Below are 13,560 nucleotides of genomic sequence, written 5' to 3'. Positions count from 1 at the left end.
GAGCACAACACTTGCCCCACATGAGCATCCCCAACTTTTGCCCCCAAAAATGTGTTATCTTATTTGCTTTACATACCTTCTATTGGGCATAGTGCCCTCTAGAAAATAAAAATAAGCAAATATGTGAGAACAAATAGTCCCCCCCCCCCCCCCCACCCCAACGATAAATGAGAAGTGAGAAGAAATACTTTATGTCAAACAAGTCCGACCACTAAAAGAGAACCATACCAAGTATTATGAGTTTTTTCAATAAAACTGAAGGATCTATACAGGAAGCAGACATGAAGTAGTCCTAAAAATTATAGAGAAGGAGATGCAAAAACAGAAAGAAATAGAATCAATAAAATCTACAACAAAATTTATCTTGCCACGACCTAACACACAAGACCATTCAAATAGTCATATGAAAAATGACTTCAGCCAAGCAATGCTGCTTCCACATCTTTGAAAGTTCACTGATTCTTCTCTCTCCACAGTGTCCACAAAAGGCATAAGGGAACTACATGTAATCAAAGGAAATGTGTACCAATTCCCTCCAACCATATCTTCCCCCCTGTGCTGCTATCCATACAAAGAATGCAACTCTTTGGGAGCCTTAGTGCACCAAGTACTTTCCCAAAAGAAAGCCAGATCATTGAAGCCTCTCAAAGCCTAATATTAAGAGAAAACCTCAAACTCACCATTTACATCCAACCTTTGGCTAATGCAATCAGGGCCCTCTCTACTTGGGATATTGGAGTATATCGTATCTAGCTCAAACGACATTTCCTCCCCCCATAAGAATGAGGGAATGTGACATTGCCAATTCAAGATATACTGAGTGGATACCTAACTTACCAATTACAAATACGTGCCTATTAATATATACATTGGTAGAGCTTATGTGCAATTTATAGATTCTCCTAAAAAACAAATGGTAATTTCTTTCAATTTTTCTTTTTATATTGTGTTTATATCATGTGGCTATCTACAGTTTGACAAGTACTTCCCCAGCAGATCAGATATCTACATTAAGATTGTTTCTTAAAGGAGGACTCAAGTGTTTCTCTATACAGAGATCCATTTGTAAAAAGATCAGTTCTTGGTACCTATATCATCCAAGCCCCTAATAATATAGATTAGTTGGAGAATCCCTTATGCATAACATTCACAAAGGTGGCTACAATTTGATGAATTATTTGAATCATTCAAGTTTCAATAACTATAAATTTGCTAGTAGAAAGAAATGCCATATAAACAAGTCAGTTAAAAGTAAATTCAGCTTCTAGGGACTAGAAGAGTGATACCCAAAAAAAGGAATGACCTAACAAATATAACTAAGACAAAGTTACATCCACCTAACAAGTTCAACATCTACCCATATCAATAGCATTTATAGGTTTAGACATCATTACAAATCAAATTGCATTTATGAGAAAAGCATGAGCTTTCTAAGCTCAATGAGTTATTAAAATGAACTGCATATGGATTAAATTATGGGTCCCATTAATGGGTGCCCTTAGGACATTTGTTAATAGACCTTTATAGCCTATAGGAAAAAATTTTAATACCACATTCATGGAAAATATGTCAAAAATGTCAAAAAAGTTAGTTGCTTTTTTCTTTTCCCTTAAAAAATTTCTAAAAATATTTCCTAAACCAATTCCCTGAGGACATCCGTTAACTTTTCCCTAAAGTTATAACCATGCCATATCAAATGGCTCAAGAGAAGACGAGACAACAAGAAATAATATCCATTTTACACATGTCAGTACCAATTTGGCAAGGAAAATTACCTAGCCCATCACCCCATTGGTTACTTATTTCTCACTTCTATATTAATTTATATTTAATCCATAGAGCTAAAATCTATTTTGGGGGGAAAAAAATAAGAAGAAATCACCAAACCTGAGTGCAACTTCTTGACGGACACTATATCTAACTTTCTTATCAAAGCAACGTTCTTTTCTCTTCTGGCGGAACCTATTTAATGAAGCTGCTCTGTGCGGTTGACTACACTTTACGGGATAATCCATTACACCACCCTAAAGAAAAAGAAAATGCAAGCAATTTAGAAAAACAGCCATTAACAATTTCAAGTCTAAAACATTAATGGTTAATTTGAAATACCCTCTGGTTCTGATTCATCATGTCCGCTTGTGGCCCCGATGTTAATTCACATCCCCCCAATAGTAGCAACACAGCTTGAACCTTAAATTGCAAACCAAAAACACATCATTACAATCAAAACCTTTTTTTTATAAATATTTTTATAATTCAGGATTCTCAACAAGTAAAAATTTGGTTATTAAGTAATGTTTAGCTTAGTTTTCAATGAAAAAGTGAAATTGAAACCACAATTAGTTCAATTGAGTACAGATTTTGGTTATCTCAGGTCCCAAATTGAAAACTTTAAATTGTTAAAAATTTCAGTTTCGCACATTTTCTCAGCATCCAAACAGCACATAAAAAAAAAAAAAACACCAAACAAACCCTAAATCCAGAGAGAGAGACCTTGTCGGGGGTGACAGAGTCGAAGACATAGACTTGGCCTCGAAACGAGAGAGTGAGCTGGCTAGTACCGTCGTGGCGCTGAATCCCCATATCCGGCGAGACTCCAGTGGCGACTCCAGTATGGGCGTAGACGGCGTCGGCAGTGACGTCCTCAACGACGCCGCCGACAACGGCGCCGGTTTCGTCGTCGAGGGAGTGAGTTTCGTAGCGAATGTGAGGATTGTCGATGGACTCGACGCCGGCGCAAGACACGTCGTCATCGTCGGCGGCGATCTGGTTGGGCATGTTCAGAGTCTGGGCGTGACCGTACATTGGAAATAGAGGAATTGAAGACAGAGATGTTGGAGCATTAGAGGTAAAAGAGGAAACCCTAACCCTAAGAGAGAGAGAGAGAGAGAGAGTTTTTAAGTGAGAGAAGGGAATATATGCCTGAATAAGAAAGAGGATGGTGTGTGAAAGGAGGAGTGTGTGTTGTGAGAGAGAGAGAAAGAAGAGAGAGGAGAGTGAAGGACAGGCTAGGACATGAAATGCAATGAAGGAGTGGGTGATTGGAAGAGTGACCCCGAATATCGGCGATATTTACGAGGTATGTCCCCTTTTAAGGATTTCCCTGTTTTCTTTTTTTATTTTTTTATAAAAGGTTGGAAAATTTTGTATAAAAATATGTTTTATGACTCCTAGTATGAATTTAGCTTTCGTTTTTGTTGTTCCTCTCAAAAAAAAAAAAAAAAAAAAAAAAAAAAACTTTTATTTTTGTTTTATAGAAGAGTAATGATTACACACTTGTTAGTTACTAGTTACAGTACAAAATCAATATGCAATAACAGGCCGATCGGTACGTATTTAAGGCTGCGTTTGAATTGGGTGAAAACCAATTTCAGAAATCGTTTTCCAAAAAATCCATCTGTTTGGCTGTCACGGAAAACACTATTTTCCAGAAAATGATTTCCGGTTGACCACGAATTTCACCTTTGACCCGGAAATCATTTACTCCCCTCATTTTCACTTCAAATTACTTCCGAAAAGAGAGAGAGAGAGAGAAGAGAGAGCCCAGATCAGAGAGAGAGGGGGACGATCGCGCCTCGCCGCGCCAACGAGCGACGCAATCACACCGCGCCGCTCGTCCAACGATCGCACCGCGCCGCTCATCCGACCATCGCACCGCATCGCTCGTCCGACCATCGCACCGCACCGCTCGTCGGCGCAGCGAGGCACGATCGTCCCTCTCTCTCTCTGATCTGGGCTCTCTCTTCTCTCTCTCTCTCTCTGCATTTTCTGGTAAAATGATTAAATGAACCAAACACCAAAATTAATTTTCCGTAAAATGAATTTTGTGACAGCCAAACACATGAAAACGTTTTCCTTTTCGGAAATGGTTTTACGCGAACCAAACACAACCTAAACAACAGTTTTTAGTTTTTTTGAAAATACGTGAATAAAATATTTTATGAAAATACGTGTAATATTATTTAAAAACTAAAAATATATATTTAAACACATATACCAAACAGGCCGTGTATGTAACAAAATTTTTCAAATAGCACACAACGAACTCTCTCTCATATCAATTTCATCATTGTATTTTTGGTTGTAGATGTTTTGTGTTCTGTTATAGGAACAAATACTACCATATATACAAGTCAACAGTATTTTCTTCATAAGGGGCAATATAGAATGCCTTACATTTCGATTAAGCATTTATCATTGTATGTATTCCTTTAAATGTTTCTAGATGAGAAAACATGAAATAAACCACACTTTGTGAATTTGTACCATTTTTGGTTTCATTATGAGTCTCACATGGCATACGCCCCATCTCATTGAGTATGGCCATATCATTTTTGTACGTATATATATTGGTAAGTTACTCATGCACTTAGTGCCACTTGAACCCACAACCTCATGCTTCACCTAATACTTGCGAGAGAGATGATATTGCATGTTTCTGTATGATATAAAAACATGTATTCTATCTTCGCCAAATTAAATACAATCCACACTTAGCACCAACATAGGTAGCTAGGATGATCAATAGAAGGAATGCAACAAGCACAACACAGCAAAGCGAAGAGATTAAAGCAATCTTAGGCACTAAAAACTATCATAAAGGAGACGAGTACAACGCAAAGACCTGACTGCTATTTAGGCACTCCACAGGTTGTAAAGATATTAAGAAAACCTCCTGAACGGTGGCTGATGTAGACCAGTAGCCAATCTTGATCGCAAAAATATACGTTGGATATGAAGTTGAGGGAAAAAAATTTCCTTATGCTTTTTAGCAAGGCATCAAAGCCTATCTATACATCTTTTCGGTTGTTTTAGATAAGTCATCAGAGCCATCTATACAACGTTTTGAAGGGTTAACACTTACTATTTTAAGAAGGAAAAAGAGCAGGAATACTGCTATTCTTAATACACAATATTTCTATTCTGACCTATTATTTTAATGTACATGTATGTGTCAACACCGATTCTAGGCTGACCTTTTTTAAAGATGGAGATGAATGGAAGAATGAATTTATAAAAGGTACAGTTTCCCCATCCCATGGTGTCAGAAAAAAATTCATCTTGGAGCTTGCTTGAGTCCTGTATATGTCATTGTGAAGTAAAATTTGAATACACTTCCAAACTGTTCAATTAAAATGCTGACGGAACTGTGTGCATCCTTTCATTGCCATCACATCTCAACATGTAATGGACATGGCTCAAACATTCTACAATATTTAGTAGACGCTCCTGCAAGAGATGAGAAAAAAAATTAAAGAAAAACAAATAGAAAAGGTGAAATCTAGAAGGAACTTAACAACTCAAGAAATTATTGTTACTTTATTGAATGAAAGAAACAATGAATTCAGACACACTTAAATCAAATGATAAAATTATAGGAGTATCACAACAAAGCACCAGAAGGTGAGTTGCACCTCTTTTTTTTTAATAAGTAATAGCAATCCTTGCAATATGAATCCGAATATTACTATTTAAAATTGTACTCTGGTTTCCTGCAATGGTTTTAAAGCAACAGGAATCATTCTACAGACAACTAAAAGTTATTCTCCCTTAAAGCAGCATACTAATGCACTCTAAATCATGTAAAAATGGTTAGTGGGAGCAATTATGGGTCAAAAGATTGAGCAGGATTTCAGTGTGCCATGAGCAACAGAGAGTTCAGAAATTCCTAAAATCACAACAATTTACTTATAATTAAGTGTAAATATGAAAATCTGTTTAGTTATATTATATTTCCCTGTCTATATCCTACAGATATATCCTAAAATTATATACTTTGTCTAAATATGACTCTTGTAAATATTTTTATGTGGACAGCAGCCCATGGTCAGATTCTAACTTTGGATAATCTTATGCTTCGTGGTTGCCCTTTGGCGAATCATTGTTGTTTATGTTGTTGCAATGTGGAATCTGTGGATCACCGTTACTTTTTTGTCCGATAGCTCATTCTTTGTGGATGAATATGCTTTGGTTGTTTGGGATCATTTGGGTCATGCCAGGTTCAGTCGTGGACTTATTATTTTGTTGGTATCATTGACTTGGGAAGCATAGCTCTGATATTTGGGATTTGGTTTCAGGCTGCTTAATGTGGATTATTTGGACTGAACGGAATTGGCGGTCTTTTGAGGATGAGGAGAAAACTGTGGTTCAGTTATTAGAGTTGTGCCAGCAGACCCTCTTTGATTGGTCTCGATGTTGGGGTTTCTCGGATTGTTCTACCCTTTTGGATTTTCTTTCTTCTATTAGAATAGATTTGGGGATGCCTTTGTCTTTTTGTTCCTTTTTTTTCCTTTGTTCACTACCATGAACTCTTTGTGTTTCTCTTGCTTTTCTTTTATTAATAATATTCTCTTCTTACTTATCAAAAAAAAAATTAACATGGTCAACATCCCATGAGCAAGAGAATTACATCAGCACATGAGAGCTGGATAAAGTGAACCTGAGAACAGGCAACAACATACGATGACATCTGGTCCAGATACCATTGTCACTTGCAAAATGCTCTAGGTGTGAAATGCTGGGTTAGATATATATGTTCCAAATATAAAGATTTAACAAGAGAAAAATCAATACATGTTTCAAATGCAATGCTTCCCACAATGTGTGCACGTACCATGGGTAAGATATCATCCACTAAGATGGTGAAAGGCAAAAAACAAAGAAAAAAGAAAAAAAAAAGATGCATGTAGTTTGGATAAAAGAATTTACAAGTGATCATTTTAAGGATGTTTTCCCCTACCACTGATGAAGTCCAAAATGAAAACCTTAAAATTGTACATAGTAAAAACAACAATCATAATTTAACATTTCATTATAACTTAATTTTTGCACTCAAACTACTCCCACATTCCCATACTATTGGCCTTGTTTAGAAGATTCGACTTTTTCACCAAACATTATTCAATGCATAGTTTTTCAAATGAAAAGGTATAAGTTTCCAGAATTACCCACCTTAATTTATGACAAATTACCACTTATCCCAAAGCGTAAGTTATTAAAAAAAGAGTGAATCAACAACCATTATTTTAATACTTCCACTCATGTGTCGGCCCATACTTCTTAATAAGTGGGGGCTTGTATGTGAGATTTTTACCCTTTTATTTTTAAAGGGAGACAAAGTGGAGACAGTGTTTGAACTCAATACAGCCTGGATCTGATACCATAATACATTACCACTAGTCCCAAAAGATTTGATCTCTTAGAAAAATTGTGAATTTAATCATTTAACAATTGTTTTAATAATAAAAAATGGGTATTGACTTTTCAAATAACATAATCAGTAAGTTAAGAAAGTTATCAACATTGTGTTCATTGACTTTCCAAAGAGGACCATAATTGGGAAAACCCAAAATGGAATGAGGACCAACAAAACGGGACACATGGAATATATTTTTAACATCAAATAGATATAGTCACACATGACCAACAAATGTATGCAGGAACATAAGCAAGCAACAACTTAGATGACATTATCCCACCCTGCAATGTTTTGCTCATACAAATATAATCAGAAGGGCTTCATATTAATTAATCCAAAAAACAGGGAAAGCAAAATATAACTTGAAGGGACAAACTCATCTAATCAAACTGTCAGTAGGAAATCTTGTTTCAAGTGGCTGTTGATGTGACAATGGCCACCCTAAATGGTAATTTCCTGACGTGTGACTAGAGATTGAAGAATACATAAGAATTCCAGGGAGACCAATGAAAGTGGGATCAAGAGTAAAGGAATCTTTCAATGATGGGAGAAGCTCTCAGTGGAAGAGGATTTTTTAAAGCCAGAGAATGAAGAAATCCTATTATCTTACTAAAGAATAGTTTTATTCACACCCAGCAATGCATGCTACTTTTAACTAGACATTATGACCAATATAAAACTAAAATGTAATGGAGCTCTCAACCAAGATGCAAAATTGCAACCAGTCATGGTGTGCAAATCCAATGTAACTTGGCCACGAAGTGTCATATTATTTTCTGGCTTTTGGCACCTCCATACAGATTTATGCTATTTGGTTGTAAGGGAAAAATATGACCAAGAAACATCTCACTGGATAAGAATAATTACAATGAACTAACTTCTATGGAAATGTTTTGATTGGATAATTTCAGATAATAGGGAAAGATATAATCTGTTAGAATGTCAATGACTGCAGAATACCTGGCAATAACAAAATAGATCAGCCCCGGTTAAAAACTTCCTGACTTATGCTGTTCACTAGTGATCTATCCTGTTCCAGAAACTTTGGATTTCGCATGTCGAGGATTGTTGGCTTTGCGATGTTGAGGAATTTCTATAGAATACACAAGAAGGTTTCCATCTTTTGTCCCAGCTAAGAAGCATTCTTCTGAGGTTACTGTTAGAGATGTTATTATCTTTCCAACTCCATTATACCTTTTTATAATCTCAAGTGAGTTCATAGAGCGTACAACTATCTGCCCTTGGTCACCTGCACAAACCAGAAATTCACCGCAATCACTCAGTTCCACACAGTTGAGGCGTCCATTGGATTCAGATTCAGCAATATGTTTTCCATTAATTGAATAAAGGTGCAAACTGAGATCATCATCAGCATAAAGCACGATCCGCCCATGCCGAGAGGCAACAAGCTTTGACAATGCACTGCCAGAAGGATGGCGTAGAGATCTTATGTATCTTCCCTCCCTTAGGGTATGGAAAACACAAGTTCCATCTTTTGACCCACTGATAATTATATCAAGCTCCACGCTAACATATAAGCATGTGATCACATCATCGTGCCCACAAAGAATATGGAAGGGAGTTTCAACAATCACATAGTCTTTACGGGGTAGCTCTGTATTTGAGTTACGCACTCTCTTTTCTGGGCTTCTACCACGGGAAACTTCCCACACCATGACTGTAGTGTCATAACTTCCAGTTGCAAGGATGCTTCCATCAGATGTCACTGCAGTATTATAATTCATCTTCAATGTGTAAGAAGCATTTCTACAGTAAATAAGGAACTATTAAAAACAAAGCAGGAAAAAAAAGGGGGGGGGGGGGGGTTAGAGAGAGGGGAGAGGTGATGTATTGATGATGAACACAAAATCATGCATTAGAATTCAGTACCACATCAACTGCAAGAGATCATAAACCTGCAGCTCCAGCTTGACCAACCACCATGCCATGAGAGAGAGAGAATAATGATAGTGATATCAAGCATGTTTAAGCCTTGTGCATGAGATTACAAGATTGTGCTTCTAATTCCACTCTTATGCAATTGTGAATATGAATATAAGAAAAAGAGTGTTTGACAAGGGAAATAAAGAACTAGTTCAAGCTATCAAATTAGCAACAACACCCAAACTCAATCCCGAAATGAAAGGGAGAGGAAAAGCCACAAAGTTCGCTGAATGTTATTTAATTCTCTAGAAAAACTGAAAAAGCAACTGTTACAACTTCCTAAAACTCTTAAATAAGACAATAGGTTGCTGCCCAAGCTAAGATGCAAACACAACCACTAATTCAAATCTAATCTAATGCATCTTATGAGCTTAAGTGATATCATCTTCACCTCCTGGTTTTGAATACAGGTTTTTAGACAGAAGAGGAGGTTGCTAACATGGAACCAAATGAAGCAAACATAGTGGCAACATCAAATGCAATTCCAAATAGATCACTATTGTGATAGTTCCATATAAGTCATTGCATGCCACTTTAAGATCATCTTTCAACAAATCCAAAAGGATTAACTTTTTCAGTTTTGCATTTGAGATGGAGATTATGATGGTTGTGAACTCTGTAAATTGAACTAGTTTATGAAAAAAGAATGTTTTGGTTCAACACACATTGGTCAAGAGCGCAAAAGAAACAATATTGAGAATATTAAGGACAGAAAATATTGACACATTTTTATGTGTCCCCTAAGAAAATTCTTGTCTTCTTCAGCCCAAAAAAAGAAGAAGAAGCTGGAGGTAGATGCTGTACTATCTGAACACTACCCAATAAAAGTCAAGCCTGAAAGCCTCGTGGGAGAATACTGCATGCATAGATGCACACTATCTTTTCTTACTAAAATTATAGCCACAAGAAAATTAGATTAACTAACACTTATGAAAGATACCTGCAACACAGCTGACCACATCCTTATGCTGTCGGATGCTCTGCACCATTCTGCCATCATGTAAGGAAATAACCTGAAAGCTATTTTCCCAATTGCCACATGAGATCAAAAAATTCTCAGAGGGTGTCTGCATTGTTGCGAAGCATTGTGCTCTAGGTTCAAAATTCTCAGCCAACGGACTCCCGATTATACGAGGAGAAAGAATATCAGAACCAACTCCAAAGAACGGATCCTGCAAAAGTTTGACTAGTTGTTTAAGTACTAAAGGATAAAATCATGAACATTAATTCCAACATTTTGAGAACTATCCAGAGAACTCAATAAATAATTGAAACCCAACCTGGGAGGCAGAGAAGGTGAAATTTCCACCAGTTTGTAGTTGGGTTGTCAACCACATCTTAACTGACAAGGTCAGCCCCTGGTTCACAAGGACAATGTTCGAGTCCAATACACCAACATAAAGTAAAGCAGATGGTGGAGAACTTGCACTACAAACGATGGAAGTCAAATTAATAGAATCAGGTGCAAAGTACAAAGGATGAGCAATAGGAATTGGAGGCCCTCTCCTAGGGTGTTTTTTACGGAAAATCTGGATTGGTGTTTGTCCAAAATTTGCAATTTGGTCTTCAATTGCTGCTCTTTGCAAATCGTCTTCCATGGTGTCCAGATCAACAGCACCTTCATAAGTCAGGTAGTAAAAGATATTTGCTGCCTGTAATTTAATGATTTTTTAATAGAACTCAGTAAATTAAAAGATGCATATTAGACAATTGATAGTTTGCATGGATTAAATGAAAATCTATTTCAATTATTAGACAATACCTCCACTGCTGGTTTTCCACGCTGCTTGTAACCAAACACCAAATCTATCCAGTGGTGAAGATTTGAGCTAACATATTCACTTTCAAGGGCCTCTCGATTTCTATTTATAAATTCCTCAGGAGAGCCCTGCGCAAATAATGAGGAACTAAGTTTTCTTTTTGGAAGGAAAACTAGAATTAGACATCAGAAGCTTAACATAAATTTATTTGATATAGCACATCCGATGTACATAACAAAGAAACTCATTATTATTTAAGTATCACAGGCAAATTGTTCTAAATTTAAAACCCAGCTTATGAAGACACTCTGACTTGCAAGTTAAAGGGGGGATGGGAGTGGCAAAGGAAGAATATAATAATAAATCTCAGAAGAGACAATTATGATAGACATAATTTTGAAGTTGTCTAATATGTGTGGAGCAGAGTTAACAATTTTGTAAAGGTAAAATATAAGATTGATCACTAAATTTGTGTCAGGTTCTATTTCACTCCCTTTAAATTTAAAAGCTTCTTTTGTAGTTCTAAAAAAATTATAGACATACCAAGTTAGTCCTTCTATAGCCTTGTTTGCTATAATGGAGCGCCATGTGGCTTTGTTGAATTATGCCATTTAAGCAAGAATTATAATGGCAAGACCAAGGAGGGACTTACTTGATATGTTCACAATTTTTTGAGGACTAAAAAAGAACTTTTCAACTTTTACAGACTAGAAATAGAACTTGATTCAAATTTTCGGGACCGAACTTTCTTTTAATTCCATAGTCAGGATTGCTAGAAAATAATTGTTAAATGATTAAATTATCCTTTCATATTAGCTTAAGCTTTTGGGACAAATGATAGTTTATCATGGTATTAAAGCACGTGGTATTGAGTTTGGACTTTGTCTCCACTCTATCTCCCATTTAAAAAATAAAAAATTTCAAAGTGTTGTGCCCTACTTATTGAACTAGGGCCACATGTGAGAGGGAGTGTTAGAAATAATAATTAAGTGATTGAATTTACCCTTTCATATCAACTTAAAACTTTGAGACAAGTGGTAGTTTATCAGTGATAGTAACAGACAAACATCCCTAGCAAAAGTCAAAACATATGCCATAATGCTTTGTCTTTTACAATTTCTTTTTAAAGCTCAAGAAAAGTCATATCCTAGTGTTTAAGGTGTGTTAGATATCTGCATAGAAGTATCCCAACAATTATTGGATAGATGTCTGAAGGCAAAACTTGTTACCTCAAGTTGGGTAAAGTTATCAAGCACTGGATATAAATTGGGGAGTATCTGATAAGAACTGGTATCAATATGGATACAGCTCTGTAGAAGAAGAATCTTATGCTACATAGTCTGTCAGACACCTATATTTGCATCAGAAAGCTTCTTGCTTGGTCTAGAGGTAATTGTCTTAGTCTAAACCATCCAAAGTTTATATTTCCTTCTAGCCATGCTATAGATGTGGCATCACTTATAAGAGTCTTGAGCTTAACTAGCACCTCCTGGTGAGATATCTAGTGTTCAAAACTCCATCCCCCATTGTTTTCAACTATTGAATTATCTTAAAAAAAAAAAAAAAAAAAAAAAAAAAAAAAGGATGTGGCATCACTTTCTTTATTTAATTTTTTTTTAAAGGGCTTGTATCTGATGATGCAAACCCATTCTCACTTTCTTAGAATTTCTTTATTGTTCACCTTTAAGTCATTTTGAGATTAGAGTTCATGCTATATTGCCATGATTTGAAAGTTCTTATTATTCTGATAATTTTTTTTTTCCTTTTTCTTTTGGGGTGCCTTCGTTTATTCTATAGGTGAATAAGAATCACATCCTAGGACTTTGTTTCAATAGCCTAATATTTGTCAATTTTTTAGCAAAATAATTATGAACAATGTATTTATCCTTTAAATACCACAATACATCTACCTACAATAAGTTTAAGGCTACAGAAGTCCTTTTCTAATGTCTAGGGAGATATACTAAGCTTGCAGCTTGTCACTAGGCTTCCTAAAACAACAAGTGGTGCCCTAAAAGACAGTCCAAGTATTACACATTATCATCTAGGAAAGAGAGTAATTTCCAAAAAAAATTAAAAATTAAATCATAAGTGGTGGACTATGTTAGCAATCAGACTATAGGCACTGTTGCAGCCTGAAGTGCTTAGGGGAAATCCACATACCTTGGCCCAGGGAGGGAGACAAACATCACCTATGGGTTCGCCATCTTGTTTCACTCCTAAATGATAAGAGTTTGAATTGACAAGAAAATCAGGCATGTAAAAGAACTCAGGAATCAACTCCTTCACATCACTCGTATTGGAAAGACAGTTCCGATATGTGCCCTCAACGCTTTGAAATAGGCGATCTGCATGGTCAAATTTGCCACCCTGACCATAAACAATAAATAATTTTAGCATTTCGACCATGAGTTGCCAGATTTCAATTACACTCTTAATTAAACAGGACATTGGTAGATATGAATGACTGCCAATTATGCCTTTCACAATTTTCGAATCACATATCATATTGTGTGCTTATTTTTCTAGTATGTACTATGCATTGTGCCATATTGTGAATTATGAGATACACATTATTTTTTTGGATATAAAGTATTATTAAAAAGAAGGATGTACTCAGGGAGTGCACACAAAACACTCCTAGAAAAATACACAGTC

At 36.1% G+C, this 13,560-nt stretch overlaps 2 protein-coding genes across 6 annotated transcripts in view; both read right to left on the bottom strand.

Moving 5' to 3' along the window:
• Window positions 1-3,069, bottom strand: part of LOC126698329 (GATA transcription factor 25) — a 71,421-nt gene extending 68,352 nt beyond the window's left edge. The window contains exons 1-3 of one of the 2 annotated variants that reach the window (XM_050395479.1): window positions 2,494-3,069; window positions 2,110-2,190; window positions 1,888-2,024 (exon numbers count right to left, since the gene is read on the bottom strand). In XM_050395479.1, the coding sequence (XP_050251436.1) occupies window positions 1,888-2,024; window positions 2,110-2,190; window positions 2,494-2,805 (530 nt within the window). In that variant the 5' untranslated portion in view covers window positions 2,806-3,069. The remainder of the gene's footprint in view (window positions 1-1,887; window positions 2,025-2,109; window positions 2,191-2,493) is intronic. The other variant, XM_050395478.1, reaches the window with a different exon arrangement.
• A 1,671-nt stretch (window positions 3,070-4,740) lies between these two features.
• The window catches only part of LOC126698323 (BEACH domain-containing protein B), a 51,837-nt gene continuing 43,017 nt past the window's right edge, over window positions 4,741-13,560 (bottom strand). For 3 of the 4 annotated variants that reach the window (XM_050395470.1, XM_050395471.1, XM_050395473.1), the window contains 6 exons: window positions 13,066-13,272; window positions 10,905-11,030; window positions 10,423-10,794; window positions 10,083-10,314; window positions 8,159-8,924; window positions 4,741-5,229 (listed from right to left, as the gene is read on the bottom strand). In XM_050395470.1, coding sequence (XP_050251427.1) covers window positions 8,224-8,924; window positions 10,083-10,314; window positions 10,423-10,794; window positions 10,905-11,030; window positions 13,066-13,272 — 1,638 coding nt within the window. In that variant the 3' untranslated portion in view covers window positions 4,741-5,229; window positions 8,159-8,223. Of the gene's footprint in view, window positions 5,230-8,158; window positions 8,925-9,091; window positions 9,127-10,082; window positions 10,315-10,422; window positions 10,795-10,904; window positions 11,031-13,065; window positions 13,273-13,560 lie in introns of those variants that run through there. The other variant, XM_050395472.1, reaches the window with a different exon arrangement.

The sequence above is a fragment of the Quercus robur genome, chromosome 9 (assembly GCF_932294415.1).
Source record: "Quercus robur chromosome 9, dhQueRobu3.1, whole genome shotgun sequence".
Classification (NCBI taxonomy): Eukaryota; Viridiplantae; Streptophyta; class Magnoliopsida; order Fagales; family Fagaceae; genus Quercus; species Quercus robur.
Note: the sequence above shows the minus strand (reverse complement) of the source record. Positions and strands in the feature narration are given on the sequence as shown.